The sequence below is a fragment of the Colias eurytheme genome, chromosome 4 (genome assembly GCF_061535395.1).
Source record: "Colias eurytheme isolate Ceu_HAF_F1 chromosome 4, ilColEury1 Martin Lab GWU primary, whole genome shotgun sequence".
NCBI lineage: Eukaryota > Metazoa > Arthropoda > Insecta > Lepidoptera > Pieridae > Colias > Colias eurytheme.
The window spans coordinates 6678288-6703695 of record NC_142983.1 but is presented as its reverse complement, the minus strand read 5'-3'; the positions used below and the strand labels follow the sequence as shown (position 1 = coordinate 6703695).

The 25408-nt window shown below is 33.6% G+C and overlaps 1 protein-coding gene across 4 annotated transcripts; it reads left to right on the top strand.

Moving 5' to 3' along the window:
* The first annotated feature begins 2249 nt into the window (after positions 1-2249).
* Positions 2250-21390, top strand: stumps (DBB domain-containing protein stumps). Of its 4 annotated transcripts, none has more exons than XM_090120624.1 (15): positions 2250-2562; positions 9470-9782; positions 10034-10281; positions 16944-17061; positions 17194-17420; positions 17554-17720; positions 17994-18138; positions 18254-18405; positions 18598-18730; positions 18850-19040; positions 19172-20006; positions 20105-20176; positions 20258-20355; positions 20523-20662; positions 21123-21390. In XM_090120624.1, exons 1-15 carry the CDS (start codon positions 2559-2561, stop codon positions 21283-21285), a joined length of 3006 nt encoding a protein of 1001 aa, XP_089976750.1. In that variant the 5' UTR covers positions 2250-2558; the 3' UTR covers positions 21286-21390. The 4 variants fall into 4 exon arrangements, with proteins under 4 accessions (XP_089976750.1, XP_089976748.1, XP_089976749.1 ...); XM_090120622.1 differs by lacking the exon at positions 2250-2562 and adding an exon at positions 7273-7421; XM_090120623.1 differs by lacking the exon at positions 2250-2562 and adding an exon at positions 9062-9252.
* Positions 21391-25408: the final 4018 nt, after the last annotated feature.

Genomic DNA, 25408 nt, shown 5'->3' with positions numbered 1-25408 from the left:
TAAAGGGCGAAATCGGCATTGAGTTACTATGTAGTACATAGTAACTCAATGTCTATGGGCGAAATATTACATTTATTTGGTCTTTGACCAAGTCATTATGTTAGACCTGAGGATTGACCATGACCAGTACGAGTGCCCGAGCTTCGGGGTTTGACTTTATCATAGTTACATAACTAACGCACTGGATCTATCCAATACCTAGGTGTAAATGAATGTCTGTGAACACTTTTTTAACATCTAATAAAAGTAGTATTTGAGAATGTCGCTTACTTATCTCTTATGTACTGCATATCTATAATTATTAGTATTATTGCTTGACTACACAGTTATATTTAACGAGCCTGCATATTTTGTCAAAAATAGCGGTTAAAACCGTTTAAATTTCACACATAATGGTGTATTTGGTGAAGAAAATGAAAGCAATCGGTTTTAAGAAGGATCTACAATCACGCGTTAACCGTAATGTCATAGAACACCAATGTCCGCTTTGTTAGCAAAGCCACTGTAGAGTGGCCATACTGCACCAAGGTGGTCGATGGTGTTCTATGATATTACTCATACTACATATTTAATTAGTCCAATTTGATTGAATGAATTTGAACAGATTACAACATTTTGTAACACAGTCAGATTATGGTAGTTAGGTACCTACCTTTATTTATATCTAAAAAATATGGTTTTTAATTTTTATCAAGGTAACACGCGTACGGGGTCTCTTAATCTTACCACTAGATACATAGTCGACCTCTGTGTAGATACATAACAGGTTGAGAAAAAATGCCACCCAAATTTTATTATGTCTAGGTATGCCAAGTCTACGCTGTCTACGCCAATGCCATATAATTTCAGTCTGTGCCGAAGGTACTTTAACCCTTACCTTAAGGCTCTAGAGTTGTAGAGTACACACACACACAAATAAATTTAATAATCATATCACCTTTATTAAAATATAATATCAAATTAAAATAGGTAGAGATAAACTACGATAACATGGCGCGCCCCTCCAAATTACTGTTTCAATGTGTGTAGTGAAATACAAATAAAAAAATTAAATTATTAATTTTTATTATTATATTATATTATTTATTATGAATTTCACAAATACTTTCAAACGTTTTGAATTTTGGAGGGGCGCGCCATGTTATCGTAGTTTATCTCTATATAACTGTAAAATGTTTTCGTTATACTAATCTGATCAATTACTTACTTATGGAGGACTATTAACATCAATAGACGCTCCAAAATACACATTGTCCGCTCCTAATGTCTATTTTATATTCCTTTATGGCGCTAAAGCAAGGCCGATAAAGGTAGCTGAAAGTCAAATAATAATAGTTGCATTTGAAATGTGGTGTTGGCGCAATATACAACTGAAAATCCCATGAGCAGCGTGGAGACGGGCGAACCAACGCATCTATCTAGATACTGAGTGAGTTAGCAATGCCTATAACCATTAAAATTTGTAAATATTATTTACTAAATAATACGCTGAGATGTGCTAGTATAAAATAATAAAGCTAAGCATTTATTTGATGATATTTTAGTAGTGTGTGTTTTTTTTCCATCGAGGAATCGTAACTAATTAGTATCTAATTCTTTATTCGGTTATATCCAGGAATCAAAACCCAAACCTCTATGTATAATTGCTAGAGAGTGATAATATAAACCATAATACTATACCTACTATCCACTCAGTATATCCTGTATGCACTATCAATATATCCTGTAGTGATTCTCTAGGTTGAACTTAGATCTAAATTGAAAGTAGTTAACATTGAAAGTACCTAACGTTATAAAAAATACTAAGTAAATTTATTTTTCACAAAACGTTTCCTTTGACCTTTGTCTTACTGTAGAAATACTTTACCAAATTGTATTATTTTTTATTTCTCAATCCCAAAAAAAACCTACTTAGATGCACCCTGTAAGCGTTTGAGATATTTAGGTTAGGTTAGCAACACAAACTACTTCAGTACCTATATACTTAGTTATTTAATAAATAACATAAAAGTAAAGAATCAACACAATGGTTGTCTTTGTTTATATTCTATATTTAGTAAAAAAAATATGTCTTGCTTTAAATATGCAGTACTCGTAGGACGCTACATGGATGTCATAAAAACTAACCAAAAAAAATGCAACAATAAATCTGTTCAATCCTGCAAAAAATCAAAAACATAAAATGAAAAAGGTAGGGAAACGTGCACACTCAATATAAACATCAAGGCTGACGACATTGCATATTCCGTGCATGCTCTAGACATTGGCGTTTCAACCAACTCACATCGCTTTTGCATCAAAAATAGCTCCCAAAGACGCTCTAAACGCAAGTTTACAGAGCTCATCGGACAAGGCGGCTGTGTGCTACGCTAGTGAAAATTAATGTAACCTTGCAATGAGTTTCCCGAGCCGCGTTCGCAAGCGCGCGCATTTGTTATTCGAAAAAAATCGCGGTGCCGTTGTTATGGGTTATTATCGAGGACATCGCGCCCTGTCAACGAACTAGGCACTCAAGATCCACCATCTTTGGCAGCGGAAGTAGCGGCGGATGTCCCGGCATGGGTGAGTAGAGTGGCATATGAATGCTTAACAACAATGCTCGACGCCTCGTTCCCACATTTTCTATTCGTCCCGTGTCCCGCCAAAAGTTTGTTCAACTTCTAATTTTTTGTCGAGATGGTTTTAATATGCATGTAGCTACACACCGATGGTGTTTATTTTAATTATACGATGGTGCCGTCCTCTGAATTCTGTTCGTACAAAAATAGATATTATAGCCTATCAGCCGTACAAATAAACGAGTTATAACATTTTATGCAAAGAATAAACTAAGAATAAGGAAAAATCATACAAATAAACACGAAATAAATGTAACCTAGTATAACTTCGTAATAAGTACTCATACTAATGCTATTCCGTCCTTATTACGGCTACCACCCTAGTATAAGTCTGACATAACCGAGTTATAACATATCTTTTAGTACATTTTTACAAGTTTTAGAAGCAATTTTCAATCTAAATTTGAGATAATAGCAATGAGATTAATACGAGAAGTAGAAAAAGTTGAGCAAATTAATAATTTCATTACGTACTTATTGAAATGGAAAATTTTGTATGAAATGTCAAAATATACGAAATTATGAAAAACCCTTTTGATATTTATAATGATTTATTTATTTACAACATGCGCCAAACCATACATACATAAAACTTATTTCTAAACTTATCACAATAATATACACTTTCGTTGAAAATATAAATCTTCTAAGCCTGGAGTTGTATGTTTTGAGTACCAGTTATTTGGCAACTCTCTATCTCAAGGTGGGTTTATCTTCTGTTCCCCAGATATTGGATAGCGTTATCTATCATTTGCTTGCATATTTACCTAATGATATATTTAAATTATTTCCAATAAATATTTAAAAAATAAATAAACAGAACATCGTATGATGAAACTTCACAACAAATTCGACGAAGTCAAACGAGCGTCAGCAAAATGACAGCACCAAGGCTTAACCGTAGACAATTTCAATGTTTTTCATAATTTTGTGAATGAATTGCGACGTTGCCGCTTTGCGCCTATTGCATAGCGTGAGCATAGTTAGGTACATCGACGTTATTCCAAATTTATTTGTAAGAAATTATGACATCCTTATTCTTTATTTATTCTTATCATATCTATGCATTGCATAAGGTTTGAATAAGCAAGTTTTTATTTGTACGGCTGTATGATTTTTGAATCATAACAGTAGGCAGCATATGTTTACTATCTTCTCACCTTGTCGTTGTAGTTTACATTATATAATATATCAGTATAATTGTGACTATTGTTTTATAGATGGCACTTATTGATTTTATTATCATAGGTACTCGTTCTTGCATTATAATAACCACGTCATCAACGTTTATATCGCATAATCATTCATCTACTCTACAATAATTTTGTTCGTATAGTCACATGATTACATACACACAATTTATAATATTATCTACTCTATATTTCTTTATGCAAACTGATGATAAAATAATATAACATCTTCAATGTATTACGATTTACGATACAAACAGCTAGGTATGAATGAAAAATCGGTAACTTAGCGTCTCACGTTATGAGTTCAATATGGACTTATCATCTTAGAATATGCTATTTTACTATTTATAATATGTATTTACAGATAAATCGTTAATATAGTAGTCGGTATACAGAGAGCATGGAAATAAAACCTATGTTTTGTGTCGATGTGGTGCATTATTCCATTTTTCCATAGTAAATAAAACCTGAACGAAACCACTTCTCTGATCTCTCTTGCACAAAAAGTTAATAAAAAAGCTCTCACACCTTAAAGTTTAAAGATTCGTTTGATGTTCAATCTTACTAACTACTCGCTTTAAACTTCATCGAGAGCAACCGACAACAGCTTACAAAGTACAAACATACTTTGAAGTTCTCCTTTGGTAAAACAAGAAACGAAGCCGCGTGAAAATAATAAATAACAATTAATTATACTGTGTATCACATTAGCCCACTAAATCTGTTTGTGACATTGAATAGGGAGGTACTGTTAGATATGCGTGCCAAACACATATATGGCTCAGCTTTAGTCCAACAATGCATCGATTAAAACTTTATTATTCTTTGTTTGCATTTCTGATGATCCGAGTTTATTAGCGGACTTCTGCGAGATCTACGTAATGTGAAAACTGTTATTATTGTAGTCATAAAGTAGTGGATGAGTAACTCTACCTAATTGGCCTAACACAAACATTTGAAATTCGTCGAATTTAATAATTTCGACCTAACTATAACTGTTACCATGTTAACATAATTATTCGGTGACTTGTTAATTAACTTTGTAAATACAAAACTGTTATAATCGCAAGTACCTAGGTAGTACATATAACCACTTCATGATTCGGTTCGAAATAGAGCGGGATGATCTGAAGCACGCGTGCATCTGGAATTTGTCTAATAAATTGAAATCAGTGCCGGAATTGTTTAAAGGCAAAGTGTGTCACGGTGCTTCAGGCTCTAGGATTTCGATTTTTATGTATTTAAAGTAAAAAACAAATGAATTTCATTTTCCTCATAATATAAATCCATACTAATATTATAAATGCGAAAGTAACTCTGTCTGTCTGTCTGTTACTCAATCACGCCTAAACTACTGAACCAATTTTCATGAAATTTGTTATGGAGATATTTTGATACCCGAGAAAGGACATAGGCTACTTTTTATCCCGGGAATATGATGTAATCCCGGAAATCGGGAACGGGAACTATGCGGGTTTTTCTTTGACTGCGCGGGCGAAGCCGCGGGCGGAAACCTAGTGAATTATAATAACTAAAACCGTTAGATGTATAAGAGAGTAACTAGATAGATTATAATTATATTATGTTAAACATATTAATACCGGAGTCAAAGTACCTTAATAGGTAGGTACTTCTACTTCACTGTAAAGGCAAACAAGAAAACATATTTTGTTAATGGATAATGGATAAAAATGGAGAACGGTCTTTTATAATTTATGAATATTGATTAATTTTGGCTTCAAAATTAATAATTATTTCTACACTCAGAAGTCTGAATAAATAAGATTTATTATTTCACTATTAAATATACTAGCGTCTACGAAACGCTAATCTCCAGTTGAATATTACATATTATAGATTTGCAAATTATGGTATCTATTGATTGACGAGCAGTTGATCAACTAGCAATAATATTGCGTCGCGATAAATAAACAAAAGAGGAGTATGGGAGGGAGCCGCGGATGTATAAGTAGATACTCTATATGTATGTGTTCAGTGAATTAATTCGATACAAACGGAAGTAGCCAATTGTAACTAAGCCGTGGACGGCGTATGTCGCGACGTCCATCCCATAATGCCCATCTTTGTCTATTGACCCTTATTCGATATTCTATGAAAGTCTTCATTAACAATAAATCACCGCACATTGAAAACTGAGAATTTATTACCGTATTTAAATTGCGGTGACTAAGTACGCTGTACGACTAAAATAATACTTTGTAACACATAATTAGGTGTTCAGAAAGTAAGGCGCAACGTGTATGTGTAAGGTTGATAAATGGCATATTTCACTTTTAATAAATTCATCGTTAACATTTATATTAATTGAGTACAAGCTGGTGAATAATGTCGGATTTAATCTCGTTTTGTTTCGAAATACTTCGTAGGTGCGTTAACGCATTGCGGCAGCATAAATAAACACGATGCACGCATTCCTTAAATAACACGCGGATTTTGAACCTAACTCTTTATTTTTAATACTGACTATAAAATAATTAATATAAATATTTTCATACAAAGGCACATACAAATTTAAAAAAAAAAGCGTAGGTTATTCTAAATTTCACGTAGATTTATTAAATTATGAGGCACATGACATAAATTGAAAATTATGGACCGGTATATGGACATTAGGTATGATGTTCAAATCTCTGCCCTCAGTATAAAAAAATGCCCTTTTCTTTGTATTCATTTCGTGAATGTGAAACAAAAGTGACCTTTGTTTTACAGCAGATGCAAGTAAACACAGTCGTACTGCCACATCTGGCGTATTTTTTTATTTTCCTTCACAAAGTGATTAATCTTTAAATCGGTAGATATAAATGTTTAACTCTCATTTATATACGTAGTATAAATATTATTTCTAATCGGTGTCTCTACAAAACATTTCGTCTTATTTGGTAATTAAATCATAGTTTAATAATTGCGAAACGCAGTTTCTAGAATAATTTTATTTACCCAAGTAGCCTACATATTATATACAAAGGAATTCAGTTATTAATATTTCGCATGCGATAACAGCTGCGAGCGATTACAAGATGTCGCCCCTCGTAGCACTTCTCGTTTTACATACGTCTCCAGTTAAATGTCGAGATTTCGAATAAGTGGAGCCAATGCGGCGTAACGCCACATGAGACTTTTGGACAGTAACTGAAATTTGTCGGAAATATGAATTAATGAACGTAAAAATGTCTGTAGAATTTTTAATACAAACCACATTGTTATGACTTGTTACGGTCAATCGAAAATAGAATATTACGTGGGGAGTTATACGATATACCGATATGAGCGAACGTCAACATCAACAATGTACGTCTATTTACAAACATTAAAAGAGCGGCGTGTGCTACCAAAACGGACGCGCACTCAAATTAAATCTGGTCGCAGGCTCCCCTATAAACGTACTTTATGTCGGGGTTCATTTCCTGCACGCGCGTGCTAAGAAAGCTTCCCTAAAGCTGCGCACGTGTGCAAGCTGGCTTCACCTGCGCCCGCGCTGCTTCGCGCTGGGATGTAGCGCAGAACCCGCTACGCTGTCGACGGGATGTGTCGTGCTTGACTTTATCGTTAGCCATGGGACCCCAGTTCGATTACTGTCTACGCGCTACAAGTGAGTACTAGAAATTTATCGTCGATAGTTATATTATTATGTGTTAGGTAGTATTTTTAATGTGTGACTGCGGATAGTTTTATTAATATGAATATAATATGTATGTAGTACCTAGATAGAAGGCAATTAGAAATGCCTTATATAGGCAAGTGGAAAATATTAATTTTATATATTTTATGATTTATGTTTGTCCTCTTATACATGTTCACGATTGTACTGGCTATAACATATTATGTATGTATCTTAACTCAAGTTATGTACTGTTTATCATAATATTTGCATATATGTACATAAATAACAAGTGTTGATTATGACACCTAATGCCTATTGTATATAGTTCGTACTGATATACGCTGACGGCTATATTTTAGGCTGATGATAAAAGAAATAATAGAGCTTGGAGAACAATTTTCATAGAAAATTTGTACAAAAAAAATTATTATGATCGTTACGTATAAGAGTGGTCATTAATTGGCTTGATTATGCTTTGTACAATTCACCCTTTTTATTACATTGAATTTGTATTACATATTTACAGATTATTTTAAATTGAATATGAATATTACAGTCACTTTACAATCACTACACAGCACCGTAAACATCCGTAAGGCATTCCAGTATTCTAAAAATAACAGTTGTATTTATTAATGGTATGGTACAATATGATCGTATCTAGGAATCTTCAGAGTACGGACATATTTTACGCCTTTCTAAGAATTATAATTGATTCATCATTTCCTACATTCGGGTTATTACTAAAGAAGATTCATATTACTGTAACTTCCACATCTTCAGTAGTAGATATAAAATGGTCAAATATATGTGATGGATAGATATAATTCCAACTAAGAACAATTAATATTTACTGTTACTCAGTAATTACATACTATTGTTTTGATGCTGCCTACGCACATTTTTAGTAACATTACTTCGCACGAGACGAGAAAGTATTCTAATATAAATTATATTGAAATTATACACATTGTATACTAATTTGTGGGTCCACTATTATTGTTAATTGTGATATTATGAGCAGCATGTGTCCTCAGGGTGTATACTGTATTCTTTTGACCCGCCCCTTAGAGATAGTGGATAATACGATGCACATGCGGGCTTACAAAAAACTTTTGTGACGCTCAGATTTTTGTATTTTCGATATTGTTGACTTTCAAAGATGCGTGAACAAAAATAATATTATAATTACATAGGAGAAGGAGAGTGAAAGGAATAAACTTTATATTAGAGGAAGAAACTATGTATAAGTTATTTACGTAATGTGGTAACAATAACAATCAGTTCAATAGAGTCGCTAACATATAGGTATCTCTCATTTGTTACTTCGTGATATAACAATACCATCTGTTCCCCTTCATCTACGATGCAACACTAGAAGTAGGTAGGTACTCTATTTAAAACCATATTTAAATTTTTATGAAATATTTTCACTATTGTTAGGGATATTGCTTGTTAACTGAAGTTGTTTAAATGTCGAACTAATTAACAAAAATTTTTTAGTCGTGACACATACCGGAAAAATACAATAATATCCCCAGTAACAAAAATAGGTCACATATTACATCAACGCGGTCTTATCTAACCAAATGATCGCCGCATACAAGAACAGTGGTTTAAGTATCACGGTGCTGGGATGAAGATTGCTTTCAATTCGTATTTTCCGGCTTACAAAAGTAGGTTGCTCCGCGCCCGCACTGGACGCAATCGAGAGCCGTTAGTTCATTGTCGTTATTGAATAATTCCCTCAAGGCGCAGTCTGAGTCGATCGGTGGCAGCCATCGTGCGACACCATTCTTACTCCCTATTATGACTATTGGTGAGAAACTGATTTATCCAATGTCCACTCCACCTTCAAAGGTCATTCTGATTAAGGAAGACAGAAAAATATTTTGTAAATAAAGTCCATTAGATTAGTAACAAGTGTGTAGCTTTGTGGTGGAATCTCGATGGTGAATCAGATCAGTTCATACTTCTCTTATTCCAATGATATGTATAAAGATGGACTATGTGTGAAACATTACTTTTATTTTCAGATAATCCGTCATACTTTGCCTTCCCCGACAAGGATGTCACAGATAATGCTGCTCACTCTGCGTCTCACGTGTCTGGCCCGGAACAGTATTCAAGATCAGCACCAGCGAGAGCTTGGGCTGATGGAGGCAGACCACTGCAGTCTCCACGACGGAGAGAACCGGAGAGTCCTAGACGCAAAGAGTTTAGAGCGCTCCTTCGTTCCTTGTCAGCAAAAGAACCTGAAAAAGCTGAAGCATTTCTGAAGGGACAGCCACGACCGGGTGATTGCGCTCCCGGGGATATGAGACATACTTTCACTGCGCCGCGAATAAAGTAAGACCTAGGTTATAGCCACAATAGCCATAAACATGATGTAAATTAATAGTAGAAGCATCGTACTTGATAACATATCTTTAACTCAATAGTTACATACTTATACAGTAGGTAGTATATTGCAATTACTATACTACTTACTGTTATACTCACGATATACTGTATGCAAATAAGACAGAATAAAAAGATAATTACACATCATACTCTATTTGCATAATAGGCCATCTATATTATTTAACTGTTTAATACAGGAAAGGCAAGATTAGTGCAACGGTGGTGACTTCAGAAGGCACAAAAGAACATGAAGAAGTGTTCTACACTATACCGCTGCAAGGACGTCGAAGACATTCTGTTGGTGGATATTTAACAACAGGCGGCAATGGGTCCGGTGAAGTAACAACTGTACCCAGTGAAGTACCAAAGATGCCGCCTCCTCGATTCCATCAACACGATGAAGAAGCAGTTAGAAGAAGACGACCTAAAAATTTCCCATTCAAAGGTACGATTTATCTGTACTACCACAGATTACATAATAGCCTACTTAATAGTAGCCTAAATAGCTCAGACGTACGGTACAGTGCGCAGGATCAAAGTTATGACATATTCCTTAGATGTAAATCGAATCCAAAGTCCGATTATCGACCACAATTTATGGAGTAAATTAATAACTGTCAGATTTTATTGCGTTTAAAGGAAACTGACATAATTTAATTCTATTATAAGATAATTTATATAAACACGAAGACTTTGATAAATGGTCATAAACAATACGAAGACGTAGGGCATACAACATTATCTTAGAGCGTTGCACCCGGGCCCTTCGACCCTATTCTGATATCGTGATAACATTTCCCGAAATATTAGAAAGTACGCGGGTCTTTTGTTTCTAATGTTTCGCAATACCACAGTTGACAGATATATACTACGTACATACAGTTAGGAAACTAAGCCCCCCCCATGAAATTATGACGTATAGCTATAGGGCTGTTACTTTTTGATATTTAACCGACTTGAAAAATAAAGGAGAAGGTTATCAATTCGGCCTGTATATTTCTGTTTGCTTTTTTTCACAGTTGATTTTGTGGTAATTTGGAGATTAAAACCCGTTAAAATACAAAAATGGTGTAGCCTAAATATGAATTTACAAGAAGAAACAATCCGAATTAATACAGCTTGTATAAGTAAATACGTTTTTATCAGTGCTATATTTCGAAATCTAGTTTTGTTATGGACGCCGAAGGCTATTTAATGTACCTAAATTATTTATAATGCTTGATATTTGTATTATACATATATTCAATAATTATTTTAAACCAGAATTTACAATACTTGTATGTAGGTATACCTACTAAATTATTTTTAAAACGATAAATTAAATTAAATTAAAAAACACAAAATATGCAAAAATAAATTAAAATTATTATTATACGAGCATAGAACCTCTACCTTTTTGTTTTAGGAAGAAAAAGAAAATAGTTTGACAGGCTTAGTGCTTGACAAAGTTGAGACGCCACGTATCGATAAAAATACAATAATTATAATATCTATCTTTTTCTTCCCTAATATTTACGTAATTATGCACATAAATTTAAACAAGATTTTTTTAAGGTTTCCTTTTTTTATATTTTCGTGCTCTTCTAGATTGCGTAAAAAATAGATGCGATCTTTAAACAGACTGGACTCCTAATAGGTACTATTTGTAGCTATCATTTTGATAGAAAATATGTCAACATAATATAAAACTCATACTGCCATATCTATAGAAATTAAAAAATAGTCTCTTTTTAACTTGTAGTCAGATATGGTATTTACAAATATATTTATTGAAAGGGCTACAAACTGAAACAATCGATATTTATTTAATGTGAATTGACATCACTTTAAACTTTTTTCCATACTATATTCAAAATCTGTGGATGTGTCACCCGCTACTATCGATCCCCCTCAATACCCTTGTAAACACGCTTGATGGGGGGGGGGAGCCATTTCGAACATTTTGTATGAAGTTTCCTTACTGTATGTATCTGTATATTGTGGCAATACGTTGATATTCTTTCAAACGCCGAACTGATAAGAACTAAAACTGGACCTGGAAGAAATTTAATCTCATGAAAGATAAACTAGTTCGAGAACTTACTATAATATTATAATAAAAAGTTAATATCCGGATAGAAAGTAAATTATAAATTGCAGATTAATAAGTGCTTTAAGGTTTCACTTATATGTAAGTGTCCTTTTACAAATGTGGTATAAATTAGGTACCTATAATCATTGCATATAACATGAAAAATTCGTTCTTAAGCTTTAAGCTTTGACGAAGCTTTGACGACGCGGTTGGCGCAGTGGTAAAGTAACTGCCTACCGAGCCGACGGTCCCGGGTTCGATCCCCGGTCAGGGCAAATATTTGTGTGATGAACTCAATTATTTGATCTTGGGTCTGGGTGTTATTATCTATATATGTATTTATCAAATATTTTATTTATCGTCGCCTAGTACCCACAACACAAGCCTTAATTGAGCTTACTGTCGGTCGATTTGTGTAATAATGTCCTATAATATTAAAAATAAAAAGCTTTCTTAATAGCGTAATTTTTTTTTATAAAAAGTCAAAAAAAAATATCTAAAGATATTATAATCTTTTGGTTATCACCCTTAAGTTTATCAGTATAAATTTTTTTATACCTTTAAGCTTATCTTTATCTATCGTATAAAACGCAACGGGAATACAATTGGAACGTGTTTAGTGTTTATTTGGCAATCGATAACGTTTGAGGAATATTTACACTAGGCCAAAATCGTTCGTCAAACAAGATTAGGCGACAGAGATGGTGTTGCGATTATCATTGTCGCGCCGGGCTTGCGTTTTAGTGCTTTTAGTATGCGAAGTGCGTGCGCGCGAGCAGCCTGACGCCAGCGACACGGTCCCGCGTCGCCGGCCGCCTTCGGAGTTCCGACCGACACTCCGCGCCGCTCTCAGCCCTTACGTTGTTCAGTCACGGCGCATTCGGTGCCTACATGCATTTCAGTGCAATGTATCTCTGAGTTATCTCACTAATTGTGCATCTTATCCTTCCTCCGGAGGCGATTTAGCAATAATGGACGTAGATTTGAGTGAGTTTTACTATTTTTTTGTATTTTTTTTTGAGCACGGTCTATTGTTAGTTTTTTTGTAGTGTTTGCAATCTCAATTTAAATTTAATATCCATATTTTAATGTTCAAATACAACATTTAATTTCAATAAGATTTTAAAATAAGCTTTTATTATTTCTGATTAAGTAGGTAGTTACTTTAGACTTTCCATTCTAAATTATTATTTTTTTTCATATTGAATTGATCTATGTTTAATATTAAATGTATGTTGAATATCTCTAAAAGAATTTTATCGTAATAAAAAGAGAAAACGCATTTTTTAACGATTATTAATTTATTTTGAGGATTTAACAGTTAAAACTTTTCTAGTTACAGCATATACAAACATACTGTAAAGTCAGCTTATAAAGCTTCAAAGTTAAAAGTTTGTTCTTACAATGTAAAGTTTTAAAATGCCAACAAACAATTCTACGTAAAATGTTCGAGGATTGACCTTACTCCTCCTTGAATATCCAAGGACCGCTCAAATCAATGTCAAAGAGTAAAATAGCCAAATTTGTTTTACCGCCTTTGTGGGCATGGTGACAGTATAACGGCCGTATTTATATGGCAATAGAGATGACAGTTGCCTGATAAAATGACGCTTTATGGAAGTCACCGCTGTGGGCACATTAGTTATGCAGGGTGGCAAGACTAGCAGAATAAACATGGTGTACTTTACATGCATAGGAGCGTCTCCCGTAATGTACTCGCTGTGGGAATGTAAATGCATTGACGCCTATTTTGTACTCTTAACTTCGTGAACCTTGTGTGCACATAAATTATATTTCCTTTGTTTCGTGATTTTTAATGCATCGTCCTTTTATGCAACCTACAGCACTTTCATAGTAATAATAACCAAGTAAAACGTGTGTGGTTTAAATTTGAATTTAATATCATAAATATACAAATCCATCAAAGCCATCCAAGTTTTTCGGTAAACTGTAATAAAACCAAGTTATATCCGATATCACAATCACCCAACAAAATTCCGGGAACACGAGGAGGCAAACACAATATATTTCGTTACCAAATAAATGCCAAACATTGTTATCAGATCATGTATGATGTACGTAGTTGTAAGTAAATACTTGTTATAGTCGTTCAACAAAGGACATCGACACGTTATCGACGGGCCCTTAGGACTGATTTCTGTTTACGCGTGCTAAATATCTCGTAATTAATATGGAGCAGACGTCGCCATACGCATGTAGCGCCACATTATCGCATATTTCCTTTAATGATACTACTTAAAAGCTTATGCTGTTTCATTCAATAAATTTAGCGTAATGTTTATGCATGACTCGATGTATCATAATTTAAATAAGTACATAGTGGGATTTATAACCACATCTTCTGTACAATCCCTTTTATAGTTCGATTTTTGATATCTTATCATAGATTCACTTAATAGCTTGAAATAACAAATAATAAATATTTAAACGTAAAGCTATTTAAATAATGAAATAAAAAAAGTACTTAATAATATAAATAATTAAATATGTCGCTTTAATATTATGTTGGCCATACAATTATTCAAAGTATGCATTAAAGTATTTTATAATAAGTTACTTAGTTGCAATAACTCAAGTTCAGTTGTGAGTAACATTTGCCGGTATTTATAAACTGCTCTAATTAAAATACGGTTTCAAGTCACGAAAAATGTATGATTTAATAACCCCAAGCAGACAGAAAGTACAGAAAAAGAAGGATAAGTTTATTTTAATATCATGAATCATTTGCTGTCCGGAGATGCCAGCTCACAGTTCTCACTAAGACCAACAATAACAAACTCTTTGTTTTTATAACTTACTCATTTTGTAAAATAAATTACTATTTATTTGTATTGAACGCGTCTATATTGGGTCACGACGGATGTAGGTAAATATTAGTTGAATTTCATATGGTATACATCTCGTACAAAGATTCCCGTCTCTAGTCAAGAAACTTCAAGCTAAATATTTACACGAAAATGTATTATGAATGCAAAATTGTTAGTGTGTACTCATTTTTATGATATTACATGTTAAGATTGATGCTTTCCATATCCGAACTACTTCGCACCGGATATTTTATGAAATTATAACAGGTTAACAATTGCTCTACTTTTAGGTGCGGATGTTAGCATAAACAAAAGATGACCTACTGTTTCGAAACGTCGAACACTAGATCAAAAAGCCACCTGACAAAATGGAAACGATTATAGGAAACTGCAATATTTCACTCGGCACATCAAAGCGATGGGTCGTTGAACTGAAAACTGAAGCGGTGCAACCGCCCTTCGACCTAAATTTTACATTTGTACTCGTTATTATTACTTTTCAGGTAGTTACCATTAAACAAATGTTGGTGATGCAAATGGTTTATAATATGTAGATCCGTGTTACTTAACATTTATATTTCAAATAGTTTGTTTACATTAATTTTTAACGTCAAAACATCGCGTATTTAGTATAATATTTTAAAACCCGCATCTATAAAAAATTAAAAAATATTTTGGAAGACTCATCAATGCACCTTTCAAGAGCTAAATTAAATGTAGGTATAATCTGACCTAGCGATATAACATTGACATTAGGCTTAGGTAATAACCAATAGGTATGCATATAGGTTGCGCCCTACACAATGCTCGATGCATCTAATCAACCATAGTTATTCCGGGCGTCACTGATAGACGTTTGTCTATTTAGGAAACGGATATTACATTTAGTCGGGTCTTCATTTGGCGGCAGAGGTGGGTAAGTATAAATCCGTATGGGTTTCCGGCGCGCGCGGTGCATAGCATATTTTGTAAGCATACGTTGATCATGCGCAGCGCACCCCGCTATAAAAACTTAACAGTGGACGTATGTTTGTATTTTAGGTACGGAAATGTGTTTTTAGGACGCTGCTTTTGACACAGCTGCTACTTACCTACATTTATATAAACATTAAACTTAATGATATGTAAAAAGGGCAGCTTTGTAAACTTTCGGAAAAAGGTTCGATAGCTGATACTTTTACGGACATTTGATTATCGAGACGATATTGATAAGAAATTTCACATAACGCCTTATTAAAAAGTATAGTTGTAAAGAAAGGATAACCCTAAATAGAAATAACACTAGTCGTTGGGTGGTATGGGTTATTAAATAAATAATCTTGATGCGAATTTTAATCAGTAACTCTTACAGGAGTCTAATTTTAAATGCATTAGAGTCGAGTTAAATTGCATTTAATTGATTTCAAGTGCCATTAAAGATTGACGGTCTAATGGCAAGACAAGGGCTTTGGCAGGTCGGGTTACTCGCCATGTGCATCAGGCCTTTAGCCTAAGGAACCGTTATTAATGATCAATTCTTAAAAAATGCTCATTTACTCATCTAATTAGGCTAATTTTTGGCAGTTATGATTCATTGCGATAACTATAAAAAGATGATCATATATTATCTCGTCCATTGATCATTTACTTGTATTATGCTTATATACAAATAAAGTAAAATTTTACTAGACTAATAACAAATCGCGTTTATAAATCTTTTTAAATCACATTTGTACATGTGTATTCTTACAGTCAAACAAATAAAAGGCAACGTCCATTTATCTTGTACTACAAAAGTTAACGAGTCAATAGTTATAATAGAAAATTGCAACATCTGTGTCAGTAATCCTAGCATAAAGGAAAACGACTACCGTATTACAAATTTTATGAGTAGAGCTTTATTACGGCTCCGTGAACTTCGATCCTGCCAATGACCTACAGATATCGAGTGAACGACATCGTTCATGCTTTGATTATCCCCTGACAGCGCTTCCTTTTAATGTAACTTTTGATAGGGATTAGCAACTTAACACTATCATATTGGTTACTTGAACGTACAATTTTATCTTTATTATGTATAGAACTCGAGTTAGGTTAATTATTATTAAAATTAGGTAAAAAAGCTTTGAATTGCAATAAAATTCAATATTTTTGGTTGATTTTATTTTTATTTCATTTTTACCAGATATATAGAACCATTTTATATTAACTCCTCTAATTTTGTTATAGAAATGGAAGATATTGCCATCCTTTGGAGTTCTGGCTCTCCAGAAAGTGCTTTATGGTCGGACTATCTCGTCGCGAGCTTTGATAAAATTATGTCGCAACGAGCAAGACATCATTATAGGTAAGTATTTCTTACAAAAGGGATTTTTATACTTGCTCTTCAAGTAAGGGTTGTTGAATAAATAAGTATCATGTGTATTTTAATGATACACCTACATAAAAAACATGGCCTTTTAATGTTTTTTTTTTTCAGAGTAACCACCCTAACGGCTGAAGAACTTATGGCCGCTGATTCACAAGAAAAACTGGATAAACTAGCAAAATCTCAACTACAGATTGTAATATTATGTCCAAATCTCGCCACGAAAATGCCTGATCTAAAAAGAGATCTGAACTGCGACGAGCTCTTCAAAGTGGATAAAGTTTTAGTCATGTTGTTAGGTGTGGAGAAAAATAATGTGATTGCCCAGAATTGCGATGGTAAGTGAAATTATTGTTTTTAATTGTTCCGAGATATAATCGCTAATTGTTTTTTTTTATAATACTGATGTTACTGTTTCGCGAAAGATGAATGAAAATTAAAAGATACCTAATAAAGGAATCCTTTTTCTAGATTATCCTACAATAGACCAGTGGCAAATGATGTCTGTACGCGAGAAAGATACCTCTTTTGTGGACACCTTTCTCACCGCAGCCGTTGGAATCTTGAGGACCAAGGACTGTAAAGATACCGCCACAGATAGAACAAGCTTCTCCATCGTGCCAAAGAAAGTGAAAATAGTAAGTCATAATCATTTGTATGATAAAAAAGATATTGAAGACTGGAATATTTTTTATAACTTTATCATGATTACCTACGTCTCTTTAAGTTAGGAGATTGAGCATTTATCAAATTATAGCATACTCGTACACAATAGATAATTGAGGACATAAACAAACAAACAACACATCGATTCCTGTCATAACGAATTAATGGTCTCTCATAAAATAACAATAAAAGTTTATTTCGATAGTAACAAAGAACTTTCCTAATAGTATCGTTTTGGCACACAGGGTCAAAGTCGAGTGATAGCGCTGCTGAACGACCCCATTAGAGAGGAAGACAGTATCAAGATAATGGTCGACAAGAAAGGCGAAGTTATACAGATACCTACGTTCAAGAAAAGAAACCCTTACACGTTACAATTTGATATACCAGGTGAGATTTAAACAGGGAACTAATTATTCTTACACCTTATTTCGGATATAGGAATTTTAATATATGGGTTTGAATGATATAATGCAATTCTTAATTAAAATTTTGTTTTAAATAGAATCCTGTCTGGAAGTATCAATGTTAGTGTGGGTACGAGTAAGCAAGAACGGCCAGTCACTGGGCAGGAGGCAAATCAAGTGTGAGAGTAGATTGAGAGAGCTGGACCAATTGCTGAGAGCCTCCGACCATCCTTTAGAATTTATGTGCCAGGTAAATATGATTTTATACCTATTTGCAAGTTGTATATTTTTAAATCAGTATAAACAAATAACGTTCGATACGAAAGGCTCCTGTTCTGCTCGGTTTTGGATATCAATATAAAATTGGGTACATATCCTTTATATGTTTTAAATGGGTTTAAGTAAGTTGATTAAAATATTAATGAGTCCATTTTTGTTACAGACATTAGGTTTTAAGACGACTAGCAAGGAGCAGCTTGACAGCTGGATGTTGACCGCATTCCAAAAGAATATTCCGCCTCATTTCAACCTTTTATCATCAACCGAACAGTACAATCCTAAAGCTGATGTATCAAGTAAGTTTAATAACCTTCTTAAAATGTTCTTTAAATAATTTATGGTAGTATCATATTTATGAAGTGTTTTTAAACTTAGTGAAATATAAAGCTCGTTTAATAACTGACGTATTTTGTAGGTGGTGAAGAATATCCCACACTGCTCCACTGGGCAGCTCGATTCGGGCTAGAACGAGTGTGCTGGCAGCTTCTAGAATGTCCTGGAGGAGGCGCCGCGGTTGCCCTTAGAAACGCACGTCAACGGACACCTGCTGATCTAGCGCGGGACCATAAACACTACAAACTGGCTGATATGCTTGCTGATCATCTTGTAAGTACATTGCCTTTATAACTACAAATATAAATTTAATACAAAATAATTTTTATACAAAATAGACAAATTAAGAGCTGTATATGTATAATAAAACTAGATGCCTTTATTATGGATTAATTTTGTTACAGAAAATCAACGAATTTTCCAACATGTATTACTATCTTAAAAACATGTCGGATCCTGACAAAGAAGGTAATACAGAAGATGATAAACAAGAAGAGCTGCGCATCGTTGAATCATCTGATACCGTTGACTCTCCAACACTCGAATGCGCTGCAGAAAATGGTTCTTCAGATCCCTTCAGCGAAACATGCACTCAAAACTTAGAAGATAATCTAGTAAAAGCAGAAGAGGATGTCATGAAAAAACGACGACCGAGCCTCAAATTACCGAAAGTCAGTGAACAACTGTACCAAAATGATTTTCAAATTCGTGATAACACAGCTGACAGAATCCAACAAGCTATCGAGCACGACTATTTAGTCCAACCTTCGAATATTAAAGTAGAAAGCCCTCAATATCGACCAAATAATTTATATGTGAATAGTTCGAGATTGATACCGCAACAATCTGAACTTTGCTTATATTCACCCACCGAAGAATCTAAGTCATTCTTAATCGACACGCCAACATCGGATATAAGTCAAATAAACCTAAATACCAAAGATAACCGTAACAGCGGAAACTCGGTTAAATCTTGTAAAGATGCAACGGGCCAAGAAGAACTTGCAGAAATAATTAACGATTTTAAAAACAATGTATTCACGATATCTGAAGTCGAAAAACTAGTCATGGAGTGGCGAAACAGAAATGAGACACAACAATCTCTAAAAGAAAAGCAAGAGCAGTTGAATAAAATGCGAGAAGAATATGATAAAATACAACAAAAAATCAAGGACCATCTAAAAAGGCCCACGCCTTTTGAGAGAGTTAAGAAAATGTTTTCGAAGAGTAAAAATAAACGTGAGTATCAAAACTTTATGAAACTTTACCATCATGAAAATAAAATTATGTTTTACCACAAAGCAAATCTTATGAGACTAATTTATATACTATTTCAGACCAAGAAAACAACACGGGAACCATTGAAAAACGAAATGGCAGCACCAGACCTAACAGCAGTTTAAGTGAAAGTGAGTATCGAGAAATTTAATAGCTTTTCTCCCTTTTCAATACCTACTGAGAACAAATAAAATAATATATGTTTTGTTTAGGTTCATCCTCTTCTGGCCGATTAAGCACCGTCAGCGGTGGAAGCGTCGGAGACACAAACAGCATGCAATCTGAACATGACGACAAAGCCAGATCTATTGTAAGTATAATTAAAATTTCCATAAAAAAACATTATATAATCACTTTTTAATTGAATCATTTTAAAATTATTAAATTCCAATCCAACATTTTAAATATTTTCACAAATTACACAAGTATTCTAAAACTTGTATATATGTACTATCTAACTTGGGCATGTATTTTTAGATCTCATCCAGTACGCTAACAATGAATTCAGCGTGCGACGGTGAAAACCGTTTAGACGACTATTTGATTCCTCCCCCGCCACGGCCGGTCAACGGATGCGCTCAATTCACAACATTTGGACATCCGAAACACGATAATAGGTAAAGCAAATTAACTTAATTGCCATAAAGTCATCCCATCCCGGACAATTTACTCATTCAGTTTAATACGTATTTTATTTGTATGATGCCATGTTATTGAGCCGCGTTTTATAAGTGAAGTTAAACTTGATTTTTTATTAAAAAATACTGTAAGCAAAATTAATTTTATTCAGCAATCATTAACTGATTACCTACTGTTATTTTTGTACGTCCCTTATAGAATTGAGTATGGAACAATTTTTATTTCCCTGTACTATTAATCATTTTGGTGGTTTATTATTAGTTCTGAATTATAATCCAGTAGTGACACTTTAGATTGAGTGTCTTTAAGATGTTACAAGTATCTTAAAGTTCGATTGTTGTTAGTGATTTTCAACCAACTCTGAAGTCACACGAGACAGACATTATAGCAGCGATTACTTGATCAGACTTGCTAAAAAACATAAATAAAAAATTCCAGGAGCACTCACATGGCAACAATAGTGGAACGCGAAACGTCCGCGTCCCGCGAGCGGCTCGACGAGTCCGACGCGACGCACCTGCGCATGACGTTCGGTTCTCGACGCTGCGACGACAGAGATGGCGCACACATGTACATGAATATTTCTGCTACACACACGTAGATTTTTCGTTAGAAAATGTCTATGAGATTATTATTTTTTTTGTAAAAGTTGGTTAGAATATACTATGCTGATAGTTATATCAAAGAATGAGGTACTTTACCAAATATGGCAGTGCAGTGTGTGAATTTGCATAGGCAGTTTTTAGATATTTTTTAAGTATTTGCCTGACAACATAAAAGTGGCTTTATCAGAAAGTGCTGAAACTGGTTCTTAGTATTTAAATGAGCATTTACAAGGCATTCTATAAAATCGCACATTCGGCTGATATTTTTTAATATGTATTTTCATATTATACACTTAAAAATAAACATTCGACAATTCAAGCAAGACTGACACATTTTTTCACTTTGAAATGTAAATATTTGTAAATAGCTGCTAGTTAATGAACTATTATTTATTTGGAAAATATTACATTTGTGGTACAAATATATTACTTGTAGTTAGTATAAATTGTATGTAAGTACATTACCACCTAGCCATGTATGACAATCTTAGAGGTTTAAGACTCAAAGAAAACAAGATTTTTTATTAATACTTTTATATTAACTTTCCCAAAATGCATTTATAATATATGTATAAATAAATGGATAAACTTAGACGCAATGTTTTATTTGCATGCACCTTAACTACATGGGTATGAAAACTGCTTAAGTATTGTTACTGAATATAATATTCATGATTATAAAAGGAGTATGTATGTCAAAATTGGGTATTTAAGAGCTGAAAATATAATTGCAGCATAAAATAAAAAGAACCTTATAATGTCATATCAATAAAGTACATTTTATTCTACATCTACATACTCAGCAAACTAGTCGATAAATATAATATTACCTATATAATTGACTAAACAAAATATGTATATTAGACTACAGGCCCATGTTGAAAAAAATATGGGTCATTTGACCCACCACCTGACCTATCTAGAATGATATAAGAGCATAAAATAATAAGATTCAGCACTATGACGTCACTCGTAAGCTGTCCACCTGAGTGCAGATGAGAATTCGAAAGTTCAGGTAGAGATTTTCTCCCCTTGTCTCCATGATTTTTGTACGGCGGTGCGGAATAATGGCTTAAAAGCAGTATAGAAATAGTATGACACAGATGCCGTACAAAAATGGTGGTCCACAAAGTCGGAATTTATTTTTATTTTTCGACAGTTGCTGGGGTAAATTTGGTCATTTGATTTTGTACGGCATCTGTGTCATACTATTTCTATACTACTTTTAATCAATTATTCCGCAACGCCGTACAAAAATTATGGAGACAAGGGGAGAAAATCTCTACCTGAACCTTCGAATTCTCATCTGCACTCAGGTGGACAGCTTACAAGTGACGTCATAGTGCTGAATCTTATTATTTTATGCTCTTATATCATTCTAGATAGGTCAGGTGGTGGGTCAAATGACCCATAATTTTTTCAACACGGGCCTGTAGTCTATATGCTATTTGTAATAATTAGATTGTGTATTGTTATAAATCGATACTGTATGAAATGAATAAATTCTACAATTATTTTTGCGGAATAATAAAAACAATGACATTTCCATTGAGTTAATAAGCAAAACTATACTAAAATGATACTGTTAAAGGAAATATGTAATTCTAAAAAATGTAAGCGCGCTGGCACTTATGGCGTTTTCTGGTCGTTGTATGTTTTCTTTAATTCGATTATAAAATGTATTCTTACAATTTATTAAAATATATTTTCTTCACAACAGTATCACATCGTATTATAATTGTAGATATACAGGGTGTCCCAAAAAGTAGTGATGAACGGAAGCTGGGAGGTAGAGGACCAAGAGGGCTATCCGAATCACCCCCATGTGTGTTATGCGATTTATCGTATTTTCGGAGTTATTACATTTTTTTCAATTTTTCATCTATCGCCGAGTACGATGAGATTTTTATTTATGGTGACGTGAATTATTGCGCTAGATGCTTGATTTTTTTTGTGTGCTAAGCTGAAAGATAGGCCAATTCAGTATGGTAACATTTACTATCGTTAGATCTTTGAATGGAATAAAAAAAACAATTAAATGCCAAGAAAGATAAAATTACCCAGTATGTTCATAACTTCAAGGGCCCATAAAAAAATAAAATCACATAAAAAAGGTTTTCCATTTGGCTTTTAAAAACTTGCTCTATCGATCAGGTAGCTACCCTAAAAAATTTCATTTTATTATTCTGAAGGCTTCAATCGAAAAATTGAAATCTTAATGTGGTAAGTGCAAAATTTTTATTAACATGATGATCATTAAAACCAATAAATAGGTGTTTAATTACCAGAATTTTTTTAAAATAGCCCCGCTGTTGCTCAATGCAAGTGCGACATCACCGTAAAAAGTTGTCTTTTTAATGTCTGAATGTTCTTTGATCATTTTTAATGGTTTCTTCTGCTACTATGAATTTCCGGGTTATTTCGTCCAAATTGGGGCATTCTCTCAAGTAGCCGAGGTCTTTTTAGTATCCCCATTGAAAATTCAATGGGGTTTAGGTCGAGGGACCGTGGAGGCCAGGCTTTAAGGTAGGCGTCACCGGCGCATGCGCAGGCTGCAACGACCAATCCATCTTTCAGGGTATTTTTGCCCTTTAGCCTGGCCTCCACGGTCTCCGGACATAAACCCTATTGAATTTTTTCCGTGGGGATACTACAAAGACGAGAGACTGCCCCAATTTGGACGAAATAACCCGGAAATTCATAGTAGCAGAAGAAACCATTAAAAATGATCAAAGAACATTCAGACATTAAAAAGACAACTTTTTACGGTGATGTCGCACTTGCATTGAGCAACAGCGGGGCTATTTTAAAAAAATTCTGGTAATTAAACACCTATTTATTGGTTTTAATGATCATCATGTTAATAAAAATTTTGCACTTACCACATTAAGATTTCAATTTTTCGATTGAAGCCTTCAGAATAATAAAATGAAATTTTTAGGGTAGCTACCTGATCGATAGAGCAAGTTTTTAAAAGCCAAATGGAAAACCTTTTTTATGTGATTTTATTTTTTTATGGGCCCTTGAAGTTATGAACATACTGGGTAATTTTGTCTTTCTTGGCATTTAATTGTTTTTTTTTATTCCATTCAAAGATCTAACGATAGTAAATGTTACCATACTGAATTGGCCTATCTTTCAGCTTAGCACACAAAAAAAAATCAAGCATCTAGCGCAATAATTCACGTCACCATAAATAAAAATCTCATCGTACTCGGCGATAGATGAAAAATTGAAAAAAATGTAATAACTCCGAAAATACGAAAAATCGCATAACACACATGGGGGTGATTCGGATAGCCCTCTAAGTCCTCTACCTCCCAGCTTCAGTATATCACTACTTTTTGGGACACCCTGTATAATACATTTTAGTTTGGATATTATAAGTATTATTAGGAGAAATTGATAGTTTTAAAGGCTTAAAAATTGACAACATAGCTGATCAATTAATACAAATATATTTAAAGAGATCGAAGGAAAAAAGTAGGGATATTACTACTTATATCTTATTACCTTCTTATCTTTGGGCAAGATTAAATTTTATAAGTATATTGTCTAAAAATAAATAGTTTAAAAAAATTACCTAAAATAATGAAATAGAACCGCCATAGCCCATATCATCCATTTAATGCATTATTTACCTTCTCAAATCGAAAAATCAATTTTAAAGCTTTGTTTTACAAAGACTGTCATATTTTATTGTTTTGTGCGTAAATATTTAAAACGACAAATGTTAAAATTTTGTAAATTTATATTTATTTTTAGTGCCAGATATACACGTCTAAGACAAATAAATTATAATATTTAACAACGATTATTATTTATTACATACGTATTTTTGTGATTAAAAAGCAGACGTCACATAACAAACAAAGTGCAGTTTGGTAAATTTAGTTATATGAGTACATATTATGTTTTTTGGAACTCAAGTCACACTCCTATCAATTGCACAAGATAACTATGAATCTCAAATAACTCAAGACTGCAAACAATATTTAAATTATATCGAAAATTTATTTTTTTATTCGATTTTGTCAAAATTCATCAAATATAATGTGCAATTAATGTCAACTAGCAGGATTAAAAAATAAAGAATGATGGTAAGTAAATTCAACATCA